Genomic DNA, 17,910 nt, shown 5'->3' with positions numbered 1-17,910 from the left:
GTCGGAGTGAAAGCGCTCGGCGGTATATTGGCCCGGCTCGGCGTCTTCACACCGTGGGAATATGGCCATGTGATCTGATACATTGGAACCCAATTCATCAGATCATAGCGTATATCGGCCAGCTATACGCTCGTGTGAAAGAGGCCTCAGGCAGAGATTTCCACAGTCTCACTGCTCTTACAGTAAAGAATCCCCTTCTATGTTGGTGATGAAACTTGCTTTCTTCTAGACGTAGAGGATGTCCTCTTGTTACCATCGCAGTCCTGGGTATAAACAGATCATGGGAGAGACCCTTGTATTGTCCCCTAATGTATTTACAGATAGTTATTTGAACGCCCCTTGAGCACTGGCCAAGCATGCACAGATGGCATTACATTCATGTCAATGGGATTGACGCAAATACCCAAGCGCTTGCAGCTCAGCTATCTTTGACAGTCACATTGAAAATGAATTGTACACCAGCGCTCCATTCAGTCTTCCAGTAAGCCCACAGTGAGGAGGACAGGAAAAACGGGACCCCTGTTCTCGAGATTAGAAGGGATTATAGCGATGAGACCTCCAGCTATCCCCTTGCATCACACAGCACACAGATACCCACCCCATCCGAGTGTTGTGCAATGTGTGGGAGACCACATATATCTGCATGTTCTACTCTCGTGTGAGACTCACACGAAAATAGAACCTGCTTTGATTTTTCTGTCTTGCAGCATCACTGTGCGAGAAAAATCATCCATGTAAATACACCCATGGCAATAAGTGAGTTGTATTTTTGTGCATCTCGCAATGCACAAAACTCAAACAATTTTCTCACCCATGTGAATGCACCCTTAACACGGACAACATGTGGCCCCAAAGTATATTCATTTGCTGAAGGCATAAAAAAATTAAAAAATTCACTTGGTAAATATAAATCCTTGATCTCTCTTTCAACATGCTAGTGATCCTGAGCAATAACATGTTTCGCATATTGCTTTCATCTCACCTCTCCAGAGATTGTCACATGAATGTCCCCTATGTCTAATCTGTTTTGTTTTGCTCTGAGGCATTAAAACCCTTCCCGCTCCAGGCCGTACATTTACGTCCTGGAGCATCGGGGTATGTATGCAGAGCGGTCGCGGGGTGACCTCTCTGCATACAGCGCGGGCATCAGCTGTTTACTACAGCCGACACCCGCGGGCAATAGCCGCAATCGGCCGTTGGCTTGATATTGTAGTTCCCCAGGGGGACTTAAAAGTAAAGTGAAAAAAAGAGCAATAAAGCTTTTCTAATTGTAAAAAAAAAAAAGTAATAAAAGTTTAAATCAACCCCCTTTTGCCATATCTATAATTAAAAAGTCTAAATAATAAAATAAAAATAAATATTTGGTATCGTCACATCCGTAAAAGTCCGATCTATCAAAGTAGTGCATTATTTACCCCACACGGTGAACATCGTCCGAAAAAAAAAATAAAGAACGCCAGAAATGCACTTTTTCAGTCACCCTGTCTCCCAGAAAAAACGCAATAAAAACCGATCAAAAAGTCATACGTATTCCGAATTAGTATTAACAGAAACTACAGGATATCCCGCAAAAAATGAGCCATTGCTAAACTATGTCGACGGAAAAATAAAAAAGTTATTGCGCGCACAAGATGACCGCAGAAAATAATTGAAAAAAATTAAAAGTCTTTGTAAAAAAAAAGTAGTATAATAAAAAAAAAACTATATAAGTTTGTTATCGTAGCAATCATAATAACCCATAGAATAAAGTTATCATGTCATTTTTGTTGCAGTCTGTGTGCCGTAGAAACAAGACGCACTGGAAGATGGCGGAATGTTTTTTTTCATTTTACTCCACTTACAATTTTTTTTAAGTTTTTCAGTACATTATATGGTACTTTAAATAGCACCATTGAAAAATACAACTCATCCTGCAAAAAACAAGCCCTGATACAGCGACGTCGATGGATAAATAAAGGAGTTATGATTTTTTTACGGTGGGGAGGAAAAAACGAAAAAACGAAAAAAAAAGGGCCACGTCATGAAGGGGTTAATGCTCCCATATTGCTGCATAATGGACTTTTTTGATTTTCAGAAGTCTGGGAAAGCGGAGTGACTAATGCCGTGACCCCTCAACTTCCCAGAAACAGTTATAACTTGTCCTAAACTTTTTTATAAATTTCAGTGCACACCGACCTAGTTTATAAACAGATGTAGTAAATGAAATCATTGCTCCACTTTGTACAACCACAATTCTCAGCAGATTTATGTCAGACAAGATACAACACAACTTGCAGGCAAGCAGCCGGCTGCACTATAGACTTCTCTTTAGTCGGATCCCCCTGTGATCCCGGCACAGCCCAGATCTCATCATCACACAGGAGGGATGATGGGAGTGGGAGGTGCTGTCCAAACAATGGCTGCCTACAGTTACTATGTTGTCAGTGCTCTCCCAGTGTTAGGAAGTTACCAGCTGACACTTTACTGTGCAGTGATGTAGTCATGTTCACAAATGAGAGCTGCAGGTCTTACATTAATGTGTTGGAGGTTGTAAACAAGAGCTGAGAGGCATTAGAAGCACCCAGCAAAAGCCTGGCACCCCTGGCACAGGAACCTATACCATGAGGGGCACCGAAGAGAAGCAGAGGATGATAGTGGAGGTGGGTGTTGTGTGCATGGAGGCCAGTGACGTTGAGAGAACATTGAAGAGTTGCTCTGCGCTGTGTGATACATTGTATCTATTTGTAAACACTGCGTTAACCCTTTCCTCGGCTCTGCAGTCGGCGCTCATAGTTCTTTCTGTGTGTGTAGTTTTCTGCTCAATTGCGCTGGCAGATGGATTTGTCATTGCTGATAGTGAAGGGGTTAAATGGGGTCACCCAGGTAATGGTAGTGGTCTATTCCCAGCAGTGAAGAGATTACAATATGGTTGCTGTGGGGAGGGATCAGTAAATTGTATGGAGGTTGCTAGGATGTGCTAAATAGAAACCAACAGTAGAATGGCTTGGGACTTTAACCCCTCCTGGACCAGAGATTTTTCGTTTTTATCTTTTGTTTTTTCATCCCCCACCTTCCAAGAGCCACAACTTTTTAACTTTTCCAGTCAAGTGAAATATAATATGTTAATTTTTCCCATTGACATAGCCATATGAGGGCTTGTTTTTGTGGGACAAGTTGTATTCTTTTAATGGTACCCATTTTAACTTGCCATATGTTGTATGGATAAACACTAGAGATGAGCGAACCTACTCGGCCACGCCCCTTTTTCAACCGAGCGCCGCGAATATACTCGTTTCGAGTAATTACTCGATCGAGCACCGCGATTTTCGAGAACTTCCGTACTCGGGTGAAAAGATTTGGGGGGCGCCGTGGGTGAGTGGGGAGTTGCAGCGGGGAGTGGGGGGGGAGAGGGAGAGAGAGGGCTCCCCCTGTTCCCCGCTGCTACCCCCCACTCCACCACGCCTCCCCCTGCCCCCCGAATCTTTTCACCCGAGTACGGAAGTACTCGAAAATCGCGGTGCTCGATCGAGTAATTACTCGAAACGAGTATATTCGCTCATCTCTAATAAACACTAGTGATGAGCAAGTATACTTGCTAACGGCAATTGCTCGAGCGAGCATTGCCCTTAGCTAGTACCTGCCCGCTCGAGACAAAAGGTGCCGACGGCGGGCAGGCAGCTGCGGGGGAGAGCGGGGAGGAACGGAAGGGAGATCTCTCTCTCCCTCCCCCCTGCCCCCCCCCCTGCTGACTGCCGCTACTCACCGCTCCCCCGTGCTGGCACCCGAACCTTTTGTCTCGAGCGGGCAGATACTCGCTAAGGGCAATGCTCGCTTGAGCAATTGCCCTTAGCGAGTATGCTCGCTCATAAACACTTAAAAATGTTGAAGTGGGGAGAAATCTACAAAAAATGCAAATGCACCATTTTTTTTTGGGGGGGGGGAGTTTTTACAGCAATCACAGTGCAGTAAAAATGACATATGCACTTTGTTTCATAGGTCAGTGCGATTACGATGATACCAGGTTTACATAGTTTCTTCATTTTTGTTTAAGAAACAACTTAATTCCCTTTTTAAAAATAGAAAAACATTATTTCTGGTGCCATGCTCACAGAAATAGAATATGCGCAATTTGTTTTCCGTGCGTGTTTTCACATGGACAAATCGCGGCTGTGTGCATAGGATTGCGTTTTGTAATGCAATCCTATGCAGGCGGGTACGGGCGGAAATTCAGCGAGAAATTCCGAGAGAGATCTCCCTCCCGTTTCCCTCCGCTCTCCCCCACCGCTTCCCGCCGGCACCTGAATCTTTGCGGGCGAGCAGGCAGGTACTCGGTAAGGAGGATACTCGCTTGAGTATCTGTCCTTGCAGAGTACGCTCGCTCATCTCTAATTGTGATGTTTTAATAGTTTGGAGTTTTATATACATGGTAATACCAAATATGTGGGGATTTTCTTTTATTGTTTTCGGTTTTTATGAGTTTTTTTTTAACTGTTGTAAAAAATGTCTTTTTCTACATTTTTATTTAGTTCCCACAAAAAAAAACAAACCCGTTTCGGCGCGGGACAACCCCTTTAACTGTCATGATCATGTGGCTGTTACCAGCTGCTATCAGAAAGGACTTGGCTCCTGAGCACACTCCCTAAATGTTTGATGACTGCATGATGTATATTATGCGGTTGTGAAGTGGATAATTACAGTGTTATGCATATGTGGGTGGATGTATATGGGCAGAGGTACTAAGCCATCTATTTCTCAAGGGAGCATTCCATGGCCTGTAAGTGTCTCTACACCTACTTGGTGCTCTCCCCAAGAAGAAATACTCTTGCCAATTCATGTAGCAGAGCTGAAAATCAAACACTAAGGCCTCTCTCATACGGGCGCTTTTTTCAGCGCCATGGTAATCACGGTCTAATGCTCCCATTGTTTTCAATGGAGCCTCTCAGACAGGCACTAGATCATGTCTGATTTGGATGCTAAAGTGCCGCGATCGAAAACGGTGCACTTTGCCAAACGCCTGTGTGAGGGAGTCCTAAGGCTGCTCTCACACAGCCTGCGATTAGTGCAACATTTCAAACACCGCGATAATCACGGTACAATACCTCCATTGTTAAAAACTTCAGCATTTTTGAGCGCTGTCTGCTCTATTTTTGCATGGTTTAGCACTTTTTAATGCACCTCATTACCCATCACAATGATGGGGTGCATTAAAAAGCACCGCTCAAAATTGCAGTAAAATGCCGCTATTACGAACACAGCATTTTTTGAACGCATATGTGAGAGCCGCCTAAGGCTTCATTCACACAAGCGTATATCGATTCCACAATGATATACACTACTAGAGATGAGCGAGTATATTCGCTAAGGCTAACTACTCGAGCGAGTAGTGCCTTAGCAGAGTATCTCCCCGCTCGTCTCTAAAGATTCGGGTGCCGGAGAGGAACGGAGGGGAGATCTCTTTCTCTCTCTCTCTCTCTCCCTCCCCCCCGCTCACTGCTGCAACTCACCTGTCACCCGCGCCGGCAGCCAAATCTTTAGAGATGAGCGGGCAGATACTCGACTAAGGCACTACTCACTCGAGTAGTTAGCCTTAGCGAGTATGCTCGCTCATCTCTATACACTACCCATCTGATGCATTTGTTTATAATGCATCAGTTCAGATGGGCGTATTACCGCGGCAATAAAAGTGCCGGGCCAGCCAGGATGGCACATATGGAGTGCATTTCGGTCGAGTGCTTTTACGCCAGCCAGGAAAGATAGTTCATGAACTATCTTCCCGGCCAGAATATGGCAGTGACACCTATAGTAGCTGCCAGAGAAGGGAGGGAGTTTAGCAGAATGTCTGCTAAACTCCCACTCCCTTTCCCTTCTCCTCCTCGCCAGGGCCAGACAGGGTGGGAGCTAGTTACTAAGCTCCCACTCCATCAAGAGCCAGCGAGGGGGTGGAAGAAGGGAGGTAGTTCAGCAGAGCTCAAACTGTCCCCCCCCCCGCCGAACCGCAATCTGGGCTCGGCGTATATGCCCCTGACCCGGGCCGTCTGAACGGCAGATTTGTGCACCTGTTTGTGCGATTTTCGTTCGCGCTGTGCTCGTGACACAGCCGACCGAAAATAGCTACACTCATGTGAAAGAGCCCTAAGTCTGTGGTAGAAATCTGTCCATACACATGGGAGAACTGTTGTTCAAAATAGCTGTCTTGGCCATTTTGCGTGGCCATTATTGAGAAATTAGCGTGAATGATTGTTCATGTTGGAAATATGATCAGCGACATTGACATTTTTTTTGCCGCAGTAAGCAGGCATATGGTATCATCAGTCAAACCCAGCTAATTACTTGCTGTTTTGAGTAACCCCACTGAGTCAATTTTTTGGGGAACTGACTCCCTGATCATCCCCTTTCAGCTCTATCATTGCTGCTGGGATCATTCGCATTGCGGCTGTATTTACATAGGTGAGTGCGATGTATGTCAGTGTAACTCGGACCTACATCATACTCTGTTTTTCTGCGATTGCGATTAGTTTCAGCGTTAAAAACGTGCACCTCACAACAGTATATGTGTGTTTTGATGCACATATTGTTTAAATAGTTGAAATGATAAACGTAATGCTTTTGTATGCAAACCGCATGGCGTACGAGTGCAATGTGATTCCCATAGGGAATAATGAATAGGAATTGCTCAAAACTGGGACATGCTGCAATTTCTCTTTCTTGGACTGTCAGTTTGAGAAAAAAAATCGCTTGTGTGTATAAACCTATTAAGAATAATGGGTTCCTTTCCTGTGCATGTTCAGTCCATATTGCAATCAGACGAAACTCGCAAAACAAGCAAGTCCTATGTATTGACTTATCCTTCTCTGACAGCGATGCTGCAAAATAGAAAAATTGTAGTGTGTCTAACTTTTTCTGTGATAGACATGATGATTATTTATAAAATGTCTATCGATTAATATAACCCAAATGTATTTTGCTGTTGTAATGACTCTAAGCTCTGAGGAGTTTAAAGGACACACACACAATCTAATCATAGTATTTGCTCTAAGTACATAGAATTGCACAAGAGACCTCTAAGAGTTAAGGGCCATAGTGTTATGTGTATATCCTTATATCCTGTGACCAACACTGAGTGTTGAATTAGCACTTCTTCACCCCTCCCATCCTGAAACTTCTACAACAAAGGAATTGCTTCAGCCTGAGCACATGTTGATAAGACTTGCTTATACACGGAGCTGACTTGAGCTAGTTAAACAAATGATTTGTCAACTACACAGAATTCCTTAAGGCTGTCTGCATGCTAAAGAAGACAAAGTCCATACTATGGCGGACGTGAGAGAGGGTGGGCAGAGAGGTGGGCAGAGAGGTGGGCAGAGAGGTGGGGGATTCTATATGATCCGACAAATGAGAATCTTATATGTTACTGATGTAATCTGTTGCACGCCCATTGAAGGGCGGTTGTCATGTGTTATAATAAAAAGCCTGAGCCTCTACACATTGTAGAGACTCTCCCGGTTTTAGACCAGCATTTGTGTCTGATTCTGGTCGACGATGTGTGCACACGACATAATTCGGAAAGCGGCAAAATACCCCAAAGCCTGCTGGAGAAATCATAATCCAGATCATTTCGTTAATTGTGTCCATTATTTTTTATAGGAGCATTAAAAAATGTACGCAGGTGTAACACAGCCGACCGAAAATAGCTACGCTCATGTGAAAGAGCCCTAAGGACAAATACTCGAGTGAGTATCGTCCTTCTCGAGTATCTGCCTGCTCGTCCGCAAAGATTTGGGTGCCGGCGGCAGGGGAGAGCAGGGGGGGGATCTCTCTCTCACCCTGCTCCCTCCTGCTCACTCCCGCAACCCACCGCTCACCCCTGCCAGCACCCGAATCTTTGCGGATGAGCAGGCAGATACTCGAAAAGGACGATACTTGCTCGAGTATTTGTCCTTAACAAGTATGCTCGCTCATCTCTAGTAAACACCAACATGAAAATGTGAGGACAGGCCAAGTACCCCAGTTACAGGGCCTAGTGAACTGGGTCCAGTTACTTGACCAATGTAAATCAGGCTTTAAATACATATAACACAAGGTTGCCATGTAATACTCCATTTCTCCTGTAGTGGCCACTGCAGGAGAAATGTACTGCCTCACAAAACTTCTACAACAACAGCTAATCACTAGCAGTTAAAGGGGTTGCCCAGGGTTAGAAAAACATGGATGCTTTCTTCCAAACACAGCGCCACCCTTGTCTGTGGATTTTGTCTAGTATTGCAGCTCAGCTCCCATTTTTTTCAATGCAGCTGAGCTGCAATACTACACAGAACTCTATGGAAAGGATCGTGCTATGTCTGGAAGAAAGCAGCCATGTTTTTCTCACCCTTGAGAACCCCTTTAATCTACCAGACCTGTGGCGATCAGCTGTTCACCGGTTGATCGTCAAAACATGTGTAAAGAAGGAATCCGCCCCTTTAAGCATTGGCTTTATAGAAATTTCTTGATACGTGTTTATCTGAATAGATCCCATTAGCAGCAGCAGCGTTACCATAATAATATATTAAGCAATAGCTATTTAAGTAATTACATAATATATTTGGACCAGAACCTAACGGTCTAGTCAAGAGATTAGAGTGATACATTGACTTTCTCTGTTTTATCGCAACAGTCGATGTCTTTGTGTCTGATTCATATCTCACACTTGTGAGTCCATGCTTTTACCTTATCATCCCAGTGTATGGCTGGCAGGATTACATCAGACATGTTTCTGGGTAAGCTTTGAGGACTGTGGTGCCTTTCTGGATGATGAAATTCAGACGGAATTTCACAGCTTAATCTATAAATCTGTAAATACTGGACAGTGTTCACAAAATTATGTAATTCTTGGTCTGATGCAGACGACTAGGAGTCTATTTGTCACAGAAACCAGTTAGACCTCTGATTAGACGTTTCCTGAAGAACTCAACTTGTTCATTTTAGAGATTTCTTTTAGAAAATACATCATTCTATACCTCTATAACTGTATTCAGGGCCGTAACTATAGAGGATGCAGGGGATGCGGCTGCACCCGGGCCCAGGAGCCTTAGGGGGCCCATAAGGCCTCTCTTCTCCATATAGGGAGCCCAGTACTATGAATAAAGCATTATAGTTGGGGGCCCTGTTACAGATTTTGCATTAGGGCCCAGAAGCTTCAAGTTACGCCTGTGATTGTATTATTACTTTATGTCAAAGTATAGTTTATAGACATGGGGATACTTACAGGAAGGAGCGCCAAGGAAAACTGTACTGTCACCTGGGCGTTACTCTCAAGACTTAAACGGCTTTTTTCTGAAGTGATTTTAATGCTTTTGGGTTTATTTTTCCCTTAGGAGATTTTGGATAAAGATGAAGATGATGAGGTGGAGCAGTTGAAAAAGACTTTGAAAGCACAGCGCCAGAAGAGGAAGAAAGCGGTATAGTACTTTAGCCACAGTTCCATTTGTATTGTCATTTCTCTATAGTGGACAATTTATCTTTGAACATCACTATGTAGGTTTATAAACTTGTTACATACTTTAATGCACATGTTATAGACTGATCTTACTTTACAGATAGTATTGGGCTGCTTTCACATTTCTGGACCATGCGTTCCACATACAAAAATGCTCGAGTCTCCCATTGTAGTCAATGGGGTTCGTTACTCGAGTAAAGCTCTCGAATTTTCCGAAAGGCTCGACTCGAATAACGCGGACCCGAGCATTTGGGTGCTGGCTCGTCTCTAGTACACATATATTTGTTTTATTACAATTGAATCATATGGGTGAATGATGCCACTGTCTTCATTAAAAGTATGTACGTCTTTATACATTAAATGGAGGTATCTCTTGGCTGCTGGTAGAATCAGTTCATCGACAGACACACCACTAAGAGCTTAGCTGAGCTTTTAAAATGCAGGATCTCGTTGTACTGCATTATGGCTGAGTCACTTTTCCTATATCAGCAAGTTAACTTAAAAGAAAGTTTGAACAAAGTGTTCATCAGGAACACTTTGTTCAACTTTGTCATCTGCTTTGTAGATACTGTGAGAGGGGTAGCATTAAAATTGCAGCTTCCTCCACCTGTTACCGCTGCTGGACTTTGGAGACTTTAGCGATAACTCTTCTAGCAGCCACCACTAGAGGGTGCTTGTAGTATACAGATTTATACAGCTAGCATTGAGTTCAGTGGGTTCTGTATAAATCTTTTTGAAGTGAGCTCCCCCTAGTGGGGAAAAGGTAGGGAAGATGAAAATCAAAAAATAAACAAAGAAAATGTGAAAAGTAAAATAAACAGACATACTGCGTGTATATTTTCATAAAATGTTTAATTAAAAAAAAGAAATGACGCCATTAAGGAGGTTGTCCGGCCACTTAAAATTTAAGAAAAGGTGCACCGAATGCTTTAAAATGATAAAAGTAATGCTTACCTTACCAATACCCCACCTCTCCCATTCTGACCCTTTCCAGATTTAATGGTTCTTGTTGACACAGACATGTTACCCATCTTATTATTCTGAAGCACCTTAAGCAGTTTTTAAAATAATTGTAGGTGGTATCAACTCTTTTAAGAATGCAGAGGGGTGAAAAATTTTACTCCCGTTTTTTAACATCAAAATGAATGCAGTTCCATAGTAATATGCGCTTCAGGTAGTCCTATGACACGCCGGCTTATGCACAAGAGACATTCAATATCGAAAATAAAAAAGAGACATTTTTTGGATGGCTTTTCCAAATTTACCGTGACTGTAAAGGCTCATTCACGTGGGTATATTTCCGCACCATGTTACACACGTTTTACGCATATAATATTGCATGAATAGAGAACCCATTGACGTCAATGGGTTCATTCACATGTTGTTGTTTTTTTCTGCACATTTTAGTCAGGTGAAAAAAAAATAGCATGTCCTATTTTGGTGTGTTAGGGACCAAAATAAACTATAGAAATGAATAGGCTAGCGTAAATATACATGAAAATGTGTGTTCGCACATCAAAACATTGGGCCCTTCTGATTTTTTTTATGCTGCATATTTCCACATGCAAAATCCAGCAGAAGGGCCAAAATACACAGGGAATGGGCTCTTTGTGATCCTGGAATATTCTGTGTATTCGCAGGCCACAATACGCTAATGCCTGTGTGAATGAGCCCTTAGAGATGGGGTCGGCCGAGTGTGGGGAGAGGGGATTAGGCCACTACTAGATCATTTTTGGTAGCAATTTATCTCCTGCAACAACAAAGGATCAGGCATATTAAAGGGAAGCTGTCAGCAGGTATGAGCGCTATAAACTAAGTTATGGTGCTCATACAGCAGGTTCCCTGGAGTCCACGGAGGTATTTCTTATACTTACTCGGCTCCCCGATACAGCGCTGTCACCCTCAAAAGTCAGACTCCAGGGAAAAGTGCCATATGAGCACCATAACGTAATTTATGATGCTTATACCTGGTAACTGGTTCCATTTAAAGTCTAGGAGTCCTTCTACATGAGCAGATCATCTGCCACTGTTCGGTCGTTATTTTAAAATTAGCAGATGACCTGCTGTATTGGGACAAATTAATCACCAATACAGTCATTTGGCCCCATACTGTCAGCTATACATGTCCCTATTCACACTGGAAAATGTGCAGCAAACCAGTCGGCATCTTTATGCTTGCATTGAATGAGCATTGTCCTTCCCACAAAGTCCAACGATCCAGCCAATGAATGCTCAGACAGATGTATGTGCCCAGTTATCGGGCTGTGAAGACCCTTTTACATATATCAAGGGAATGAAGGATCAGACATCAGGGAAGAGTCTTATGGCCCCTGTATACAAGGCTGGCTCGGACATGGTCTGTGCAATGTGTGCGCACAGCATTAGAATGCAAATCATCAGAGCAATTTCTTTGATCGGACATTAACCCTTTCCAATCCAATTTTGGATTCAGGGTTTCCTAAAAGGCTTTCTCCTTTTGCTGTTATACAACGGTGCCATCTGCTGGCTAAAGCCAGTGTGTGCGCGCCAGAAAGGCTCTGACAGCGGAGTGGCTGGCAATAGACGGTAAGAATACCCTGTCAGACATCTTCTGACATTGGAGCTGTACAAGCTTCAATCAGAATGTAGGAAGATGTCAGACAGTGGATTGGGAAGGGTTAATGGGACCTGCTAAGCATCATATAATGAAATATGCTGGAATACCGAGCAGCCATAGGAAACTATACAAAACGTGCTTTACTTAGAGAACCTTCATGAAGAAAGCCCTTAAAAGGCATTAACATCATAGTCCTGTGCGTATTACGCGGCGGAAATCCGTCCGTGGGAAGGAGCCCTTAGGGACTGTTGTAGCGCTCCATGAACTGAATAATATATACACCAGGTTGAGAAATGAAGACTCAGCAGAAAATGTCAAACAACACATGGCTTACAGTATACACTTCAGTTTTCTGTTTCAAGTACATCTGATCTGAACCATTACTACATTAGAGCAAATGTGTTGTTTTATATGACCTCATAGGAGACATCACCCGCTATTAGATCCCATGTTCTAGAACGAAGCCAGGCTTGTGGAATGTAACATTTACTCCATATGCTGAAGGCTCTTACTCTCCATCCCATTGAGATTTGTGTATAGTTCTAGATGAAAGGTTGTGGGACTCGTTGTTGTTTCTCCATTTCCATGGTTTCACATAACTATTGCCTGCACTAAAATCTGTTATAATTTAGAGGGGCCCATGGACAGGCATACTGGAACCTGAACATTGTGTGAGGGCTGTTTGGACTATGGCCACCAGGGGTTGGGAGTAGGTTGAAGTGGGCATTGGGGTTGCAGAGGGTAGGTGGTTGGATGTTTGCATCAATGAATACTCTGCTAATGTTACTTTTATATTGAATTTACATAATTTTAGATTATACAGCAGGGATGTAACTAGCAAGCGTGGAGCCTCATGGCAAAACTTCTTTGGTTTCTTTTATATACAGGGATAATAAACATGCAAAGTCATAGTACATGGACAATGCACTCAGTACTGTGACACCTCTGGGTGCATTATTCCTGTACTGTCACAGCGCGGGAGGGAGCACACGACGATGCCACAGCAAGGGGAGGGCGCACTGCGTGTTATTCAAGCCCCATAGAAGCAATTTTTCTGCTACCCAGTAGTTAGGCGCATTTCAGTCCATTCTTAGAATATAGCCACATACTGTCTAGGACAGGGTTTCCCAACCCCGGCCCTCAAGGTACCTCAACAGGTAATGGATTTTCTGGATTCCCTCAGTATTGCACAGGTGATGTAATTATTGTCGGTGCCTCAGACATTGCTACAGGTGTTCTTACTATAGGATATCCTGAAAATATGACCTGTTGGAGTGTCTTGAGGACTGAAGTTGGGAAATGCTGGTCTAGAGCAGTGTTTCCCAACTCCAGTCCTCAGGGACCGCCAACACGTCATGTTTTCAGGATCTCCTCAGTATTGCACAGGTGATGTAATTATTGCCGGTGCCTCAGACATTGCCACAGGTGTTCTTACTGTAATGACCTGTTGGGGGTCCATGAGGACTGGAGTTGGGGACCCCTGGTTTAGAGCATGTTATAAAAAAACCACTAGAGAATACTTTAGAGTCGAAGGCTGAGCAGTGCGCTCAAAAAGCCCATTAAAGGGCTTCACATAGTAACCTGAAACATAAGATCTTATTTGCCGCGGGAATACGCGACGGACGGCTTCCATTGTAGTCAATCAAAGCCATCATCCGTCACACTATATTTTCGCTGTCCAGTGCAGAGGAAGTATCCCATGAATACGCGACCCCGCCGGCCGCTGGGCATGTCATGCGCTGTACTGCACATCGGCGCGTCAGGTGGGACGCGCACAGCGGATCCGGGAGGTGACTAGGAGGTCCATGGGGGGGGGGGGCGCCATGATGGATTCCGCTGCAATATTCCACAGGTGGAGTCCCTCACGGCCATGGGCATGAGCCCTAATTTGGAGTGCGATCTTCTAATATGAACATACACTATATCCACTGGATATGTCATAACTGCCTGATAGGTACGGTTTTATCTTCTGCATCCTTATATAAATGGAGATTAGGAGGTCCTGTTACCTGGTTCCTTCCATAACTCCCATAAATCTCAATAGAGATACATTCAATGTGTCTTTTAATAGATTAAATATTCTAAAATATTAGAGAAAGGTATATGGGAGTAGATCCAGGATTGAAACCTAGAAGGATAGGGGGAAAGTGGTGATGGGTTGGGGGATCAGACCACAGAGCAGTCCCCAAAATACAGTGGCCAGGCTCCTAACTAAAATTCACACCCTAGATCAGACCCCAAATCAATTCACATAGGGAGCGGGGAGCATGCAGCTGCCAGACACCTCTGGTACCTCTGTATCTGTCTTGAGAACAAAGGATTAGGCATGTTGAAATCTAAGATGCCCAACCATTTTTACCCTGACATCAACTCTCCGGGAGTCAGGATACTCCATACGCAATAGACAGTCGACATTTAATGTGTACGACCACCTTTAGAATCTATGTATATATGCTGTAGTATATAATTGTATAGACTTCTGTTCTTCAGAGCCGAGTACGGTACACATCTGATTATATTGGTTTGTTTGCTCTTCCCTCTCTTCAGCTGATAGACAATGTCAGAGACGTACATGTAGATGAAGCCGTGGAGGATGCTGGAGCTGCTACACGAGGACAACGCAGTGAGTACAGCCCCGGGGCTCCAACCAGGAATGTTTGGCTCTGGTCAAACATTTTTCTGTGGATGATGATGTCTGCAACCATTCACATGAGCTTGTCAGAGCGGCCGTGCAGGAACAGGAATGGGTAAAGAGCTGGAGACGTGATTTATGTCGACTATTCCGAACTAGATTCCAATATACACAATCTGCACTCATTCAATGTCGAATCCACTACATCCTTTCACCAGGTTACATCACGATCTTGAAATGACCAAACCGCATTGAGGTCAGTTGTTCCCAAACTCCAGTCCTCATCCCCACCACTACCCCCAACAGGTCATGGTTTGAGGCTATCCTATGAAGAGAACACCTGTGGAAATGTCTGAAGCACTGACCATAATAACATCACCTGCGTAGTGCTATGGAAACCCTGAGAACATGGCCTGTTTAGGGGACGTGAAGACTGGAATTTGGAGACACTGATGTAAATTGTGAAATATTTGTGTAACCTTCGGGATTTCACAAATTAGTTTGGGGGACGTTTTGGGGGGGATTTCTGTTGATTTCCAACCACCAATGAATTCTAGTCAGTCCTAGCTGATTGCTTATAGTAGTTGGATCTAATTGTTTTGGTAGGAGAGATAATAATAATAATCATTATGAATGGTTGTTTAGCTCCCTGTGCAGCAATTACATAAATTTTGAATTCTGCTCTAAGCGGACAATTGTGGCCAGCCCCCCCCCCCATCACCACCACCACACAGCGAGTAAACTCTCAAAACAGGCTGATCATAACAGCTTGTGGTTCAGGTGACATCATAATCAGGTCGTAATGATGTCATCAGTGACAGCCAATCATCGTGCTATTTAGGAAAGTTCAAACTTTCCTGCCATGTCTACACTGTAACAGCACGCCTCTCTCTCCCCTCTGGCTGCCTTCCAAGGTGGCGCTGCAGAGGTATTGTTCCATTTTTGTTATTCTCTCTTCTCCCCACTCTCCTTATAAAATTACTTTTATAAGGCTAGGTTCACAGTAGCGGATTTTGGTGTGAATCAACACCAAAATCCGTGTCAAATTTTTCGCTGTGCGTTTCAGTGCAGATGCCACCAAAATCCGTTTGTGTGGATTGTGACATGGTTTTTGACTCAGATCTGCAGCTGATTTCATCTCTTTAAATGTAGGGGTGAAGTCTGTTGCAGATCCACATCAAAATCTGCATCAGTGGTGTAAATGTGTACTTTGATACAGATTTTTGGCGATTTTCTGCAGTGGAAATCTGTACCAATTCCACTACACATGAACGTACCCTTACATAAATTTATTACATCAGATGCAATCTGCAGAACTAGTTATTAGAGATGAGCGAACGTACTCGGATAAGCACTACTCGTCCGAGTAATGTGCTTTATCCGAGTACCTCCCCGCTCGTCCTGAAAGATTTGGGACGCGCTGCGGAGCGGGGAGCTGCAGGGGAGAGCGGGGAGGAACGGAGGGGAGATCTCTCTCTCTCCTTCTCTCCCGCCCGCTCTGCCCCGCTCCCCGCTGCGACTCACCTGTCAGCAGCGGAGCGCCCCGAATCTTTCAGGACGAGCGGGGAGATACTCAGATAAAGCACATTGCTCGGACGAGTAGTGCTTATCCGAGTACGTTCGCTCATCTCTACTAGTTATATAAATTAAAAACTAATTATAAATGAAAATTAAAAACCATATGTGTTAGAATTAAAATAAAATGTTGCATTAGTAAGTCTCCTAAATTCCTTAGAAACGTGCAAAATATAAAATGTGCTGCCAAAATAAAGTATACAAATAGAAATGTGTGTGTATATTATGATTAAAAAATATCTGGCGTATTGCAGTTGAAAAAATGACAATTTTTAAAAATGTTCCTCAATTTCTGCTTTTTTAATAAGTATAAGCAAATCGTCTCGGTCTGCTTTTACCACCTATATAAAGTACAACGTGATGAAACAACGTCAGGATTACTTGGATGTGTAAAACCTTACCAGAGTAAGGTCTCTTTCACACTGGCGAAAGCGATATCGGCCCTTTTAAATCGCGATGATATTGCAGCTAGGTACACATAATTTAGCTTTTTCTTGTTAATAAATCTCACATGGCGTCGCTGCTCCCCTGATTATCTCACGAGAAAGTTAATAGAACTTTCCAATGGAAAATCGCAAGTTCATGCTATGCGATGCGATAAACAAGGAGGCTGCATAGGGAAACATGGGCTACAAAACATAGCAAATTGCAGCAGTACAGAGCATGCCGCAATTTTTTTTCTAGCGACATAGCATCAGACACAACATTGCTAATGTGAAGGAACCCATTGGAAATGATAAGCTTCAAATACATGAGCTTTGTAGAGTTGTGGAAACGCTACAAAATTGCACGATTTTGTAGCCTGTGTAAAAGCAGGCTTAAAGTGACACAAGACGGATTTCCAAAATGTGGCCTGGTCAGTAAGGCATAAACAGGTTTGGTCTTGAATGGGTTAAAGTGGTCCAGCAGCAGCCTCCATTGAAATACACGGCGCTCAGCATTGTGCGTGTGCTACTCTCATGTGCCCTTTATTCAATGGAAGGGTCTGTCCAAGTGCTCTTACACTTGTCATCAGTGCCGCTCTGAAGACATAAAAGGGTTGTCCAGGGTTAGAAAAGCATGCTTTCTTCTAAACACAGCACCACCCATGTCCATGGGGCTGTGTGTGGTATTGCAGCTCAGCTCCACTTCAATGAATGGGAGCTGAGCTGCAATATCAGACACAACTCACGATCAAGGGTGGCGGCATATTTGGAAGAAAGCAACCATATTTTTCGAACTCTGGACAACCCCTTTAAGTGTCTCATTACATGGTTTTTAACCAATCTTTAAAAAATCCATAAATAATAAATAAAATTAAAAAAAAAATATATATATATATATATTTTTTTTTAGATATATATTCTGATATCCTCTATGCAAAATGTTGAGTAATTTTGTAAATCCAGTGCATTTCTTGTACTGTTCCCGAGTCACAACCTAGAGCTGAGATTGCAATGCTGCTCCATTTTCAATTTGAAAACCTCCTCAACGAACGAGTGCTCAGACGTACCCCGAAGAACATAACTGAGCACATTTATATTCCAATGGTACAGTTTTCTGTTTATCAGATTGCTATACAGTGCTTGGTGTGAAGGAATGCTGTGAGATTTCAGCTCTGAAGCCTGCAGAATTGAGTGCAGCTCAAGCTTGTAGCTCAGGATCAGATAAATG

General features: G+C 43.5%; 1 protein-coding gene across 1 annotated transcript in view; it reads left to right on the top strand.

Annotated features, from left to right (window-relative positions):
- The first annotated feature begins 2,400 nt into the window (after positions 1-2,400).
- Positions 2,401-17,910, top strand: part of CC2D2A (coiled-coil and C2 domain containing 2A) — a 124,982-nt gene continuing 109,472 nt past the window's right edge. The window contains exons 1-3 of the mRNA XM_066573263.1: positions 2,401-2,639; positions 9,333-9,416; positions 14,598-14,673. Coding sequence (XP_066429360.1) covers positions 2,601-2,639; positions 9,333-9,416; positions 14,598-14,673 — 199 coding nt within the window. The 5' untranslated portion in view covers positions 2,401-2,600. The remainder of the gene's footprint in view (positions 2,640-9,332; positions 9,417-14,597; positions 14,674-17,910) is intronic.

Source organism: Eleutherodactylus coqui, chromosome 7, assembly GCF_035609145.1.
Source record: "Eleutherodactylus coqui strain aEleCoq1 chromosome 7, aEleCoq1.hap1, whole genome shotgun sequence".
NCBI classification, from domain to species: Eukaryota; Metazoa; Chordata; class Amphibia; order Anura; family Eleutherodactylidae; genus Eleutherodactylus; species Eleutherodactylus coqui.
Note: the sequence above shows the minus strand (reverse complement) of the source record. Positions and strands in the feature narration are given on the sequence as shown.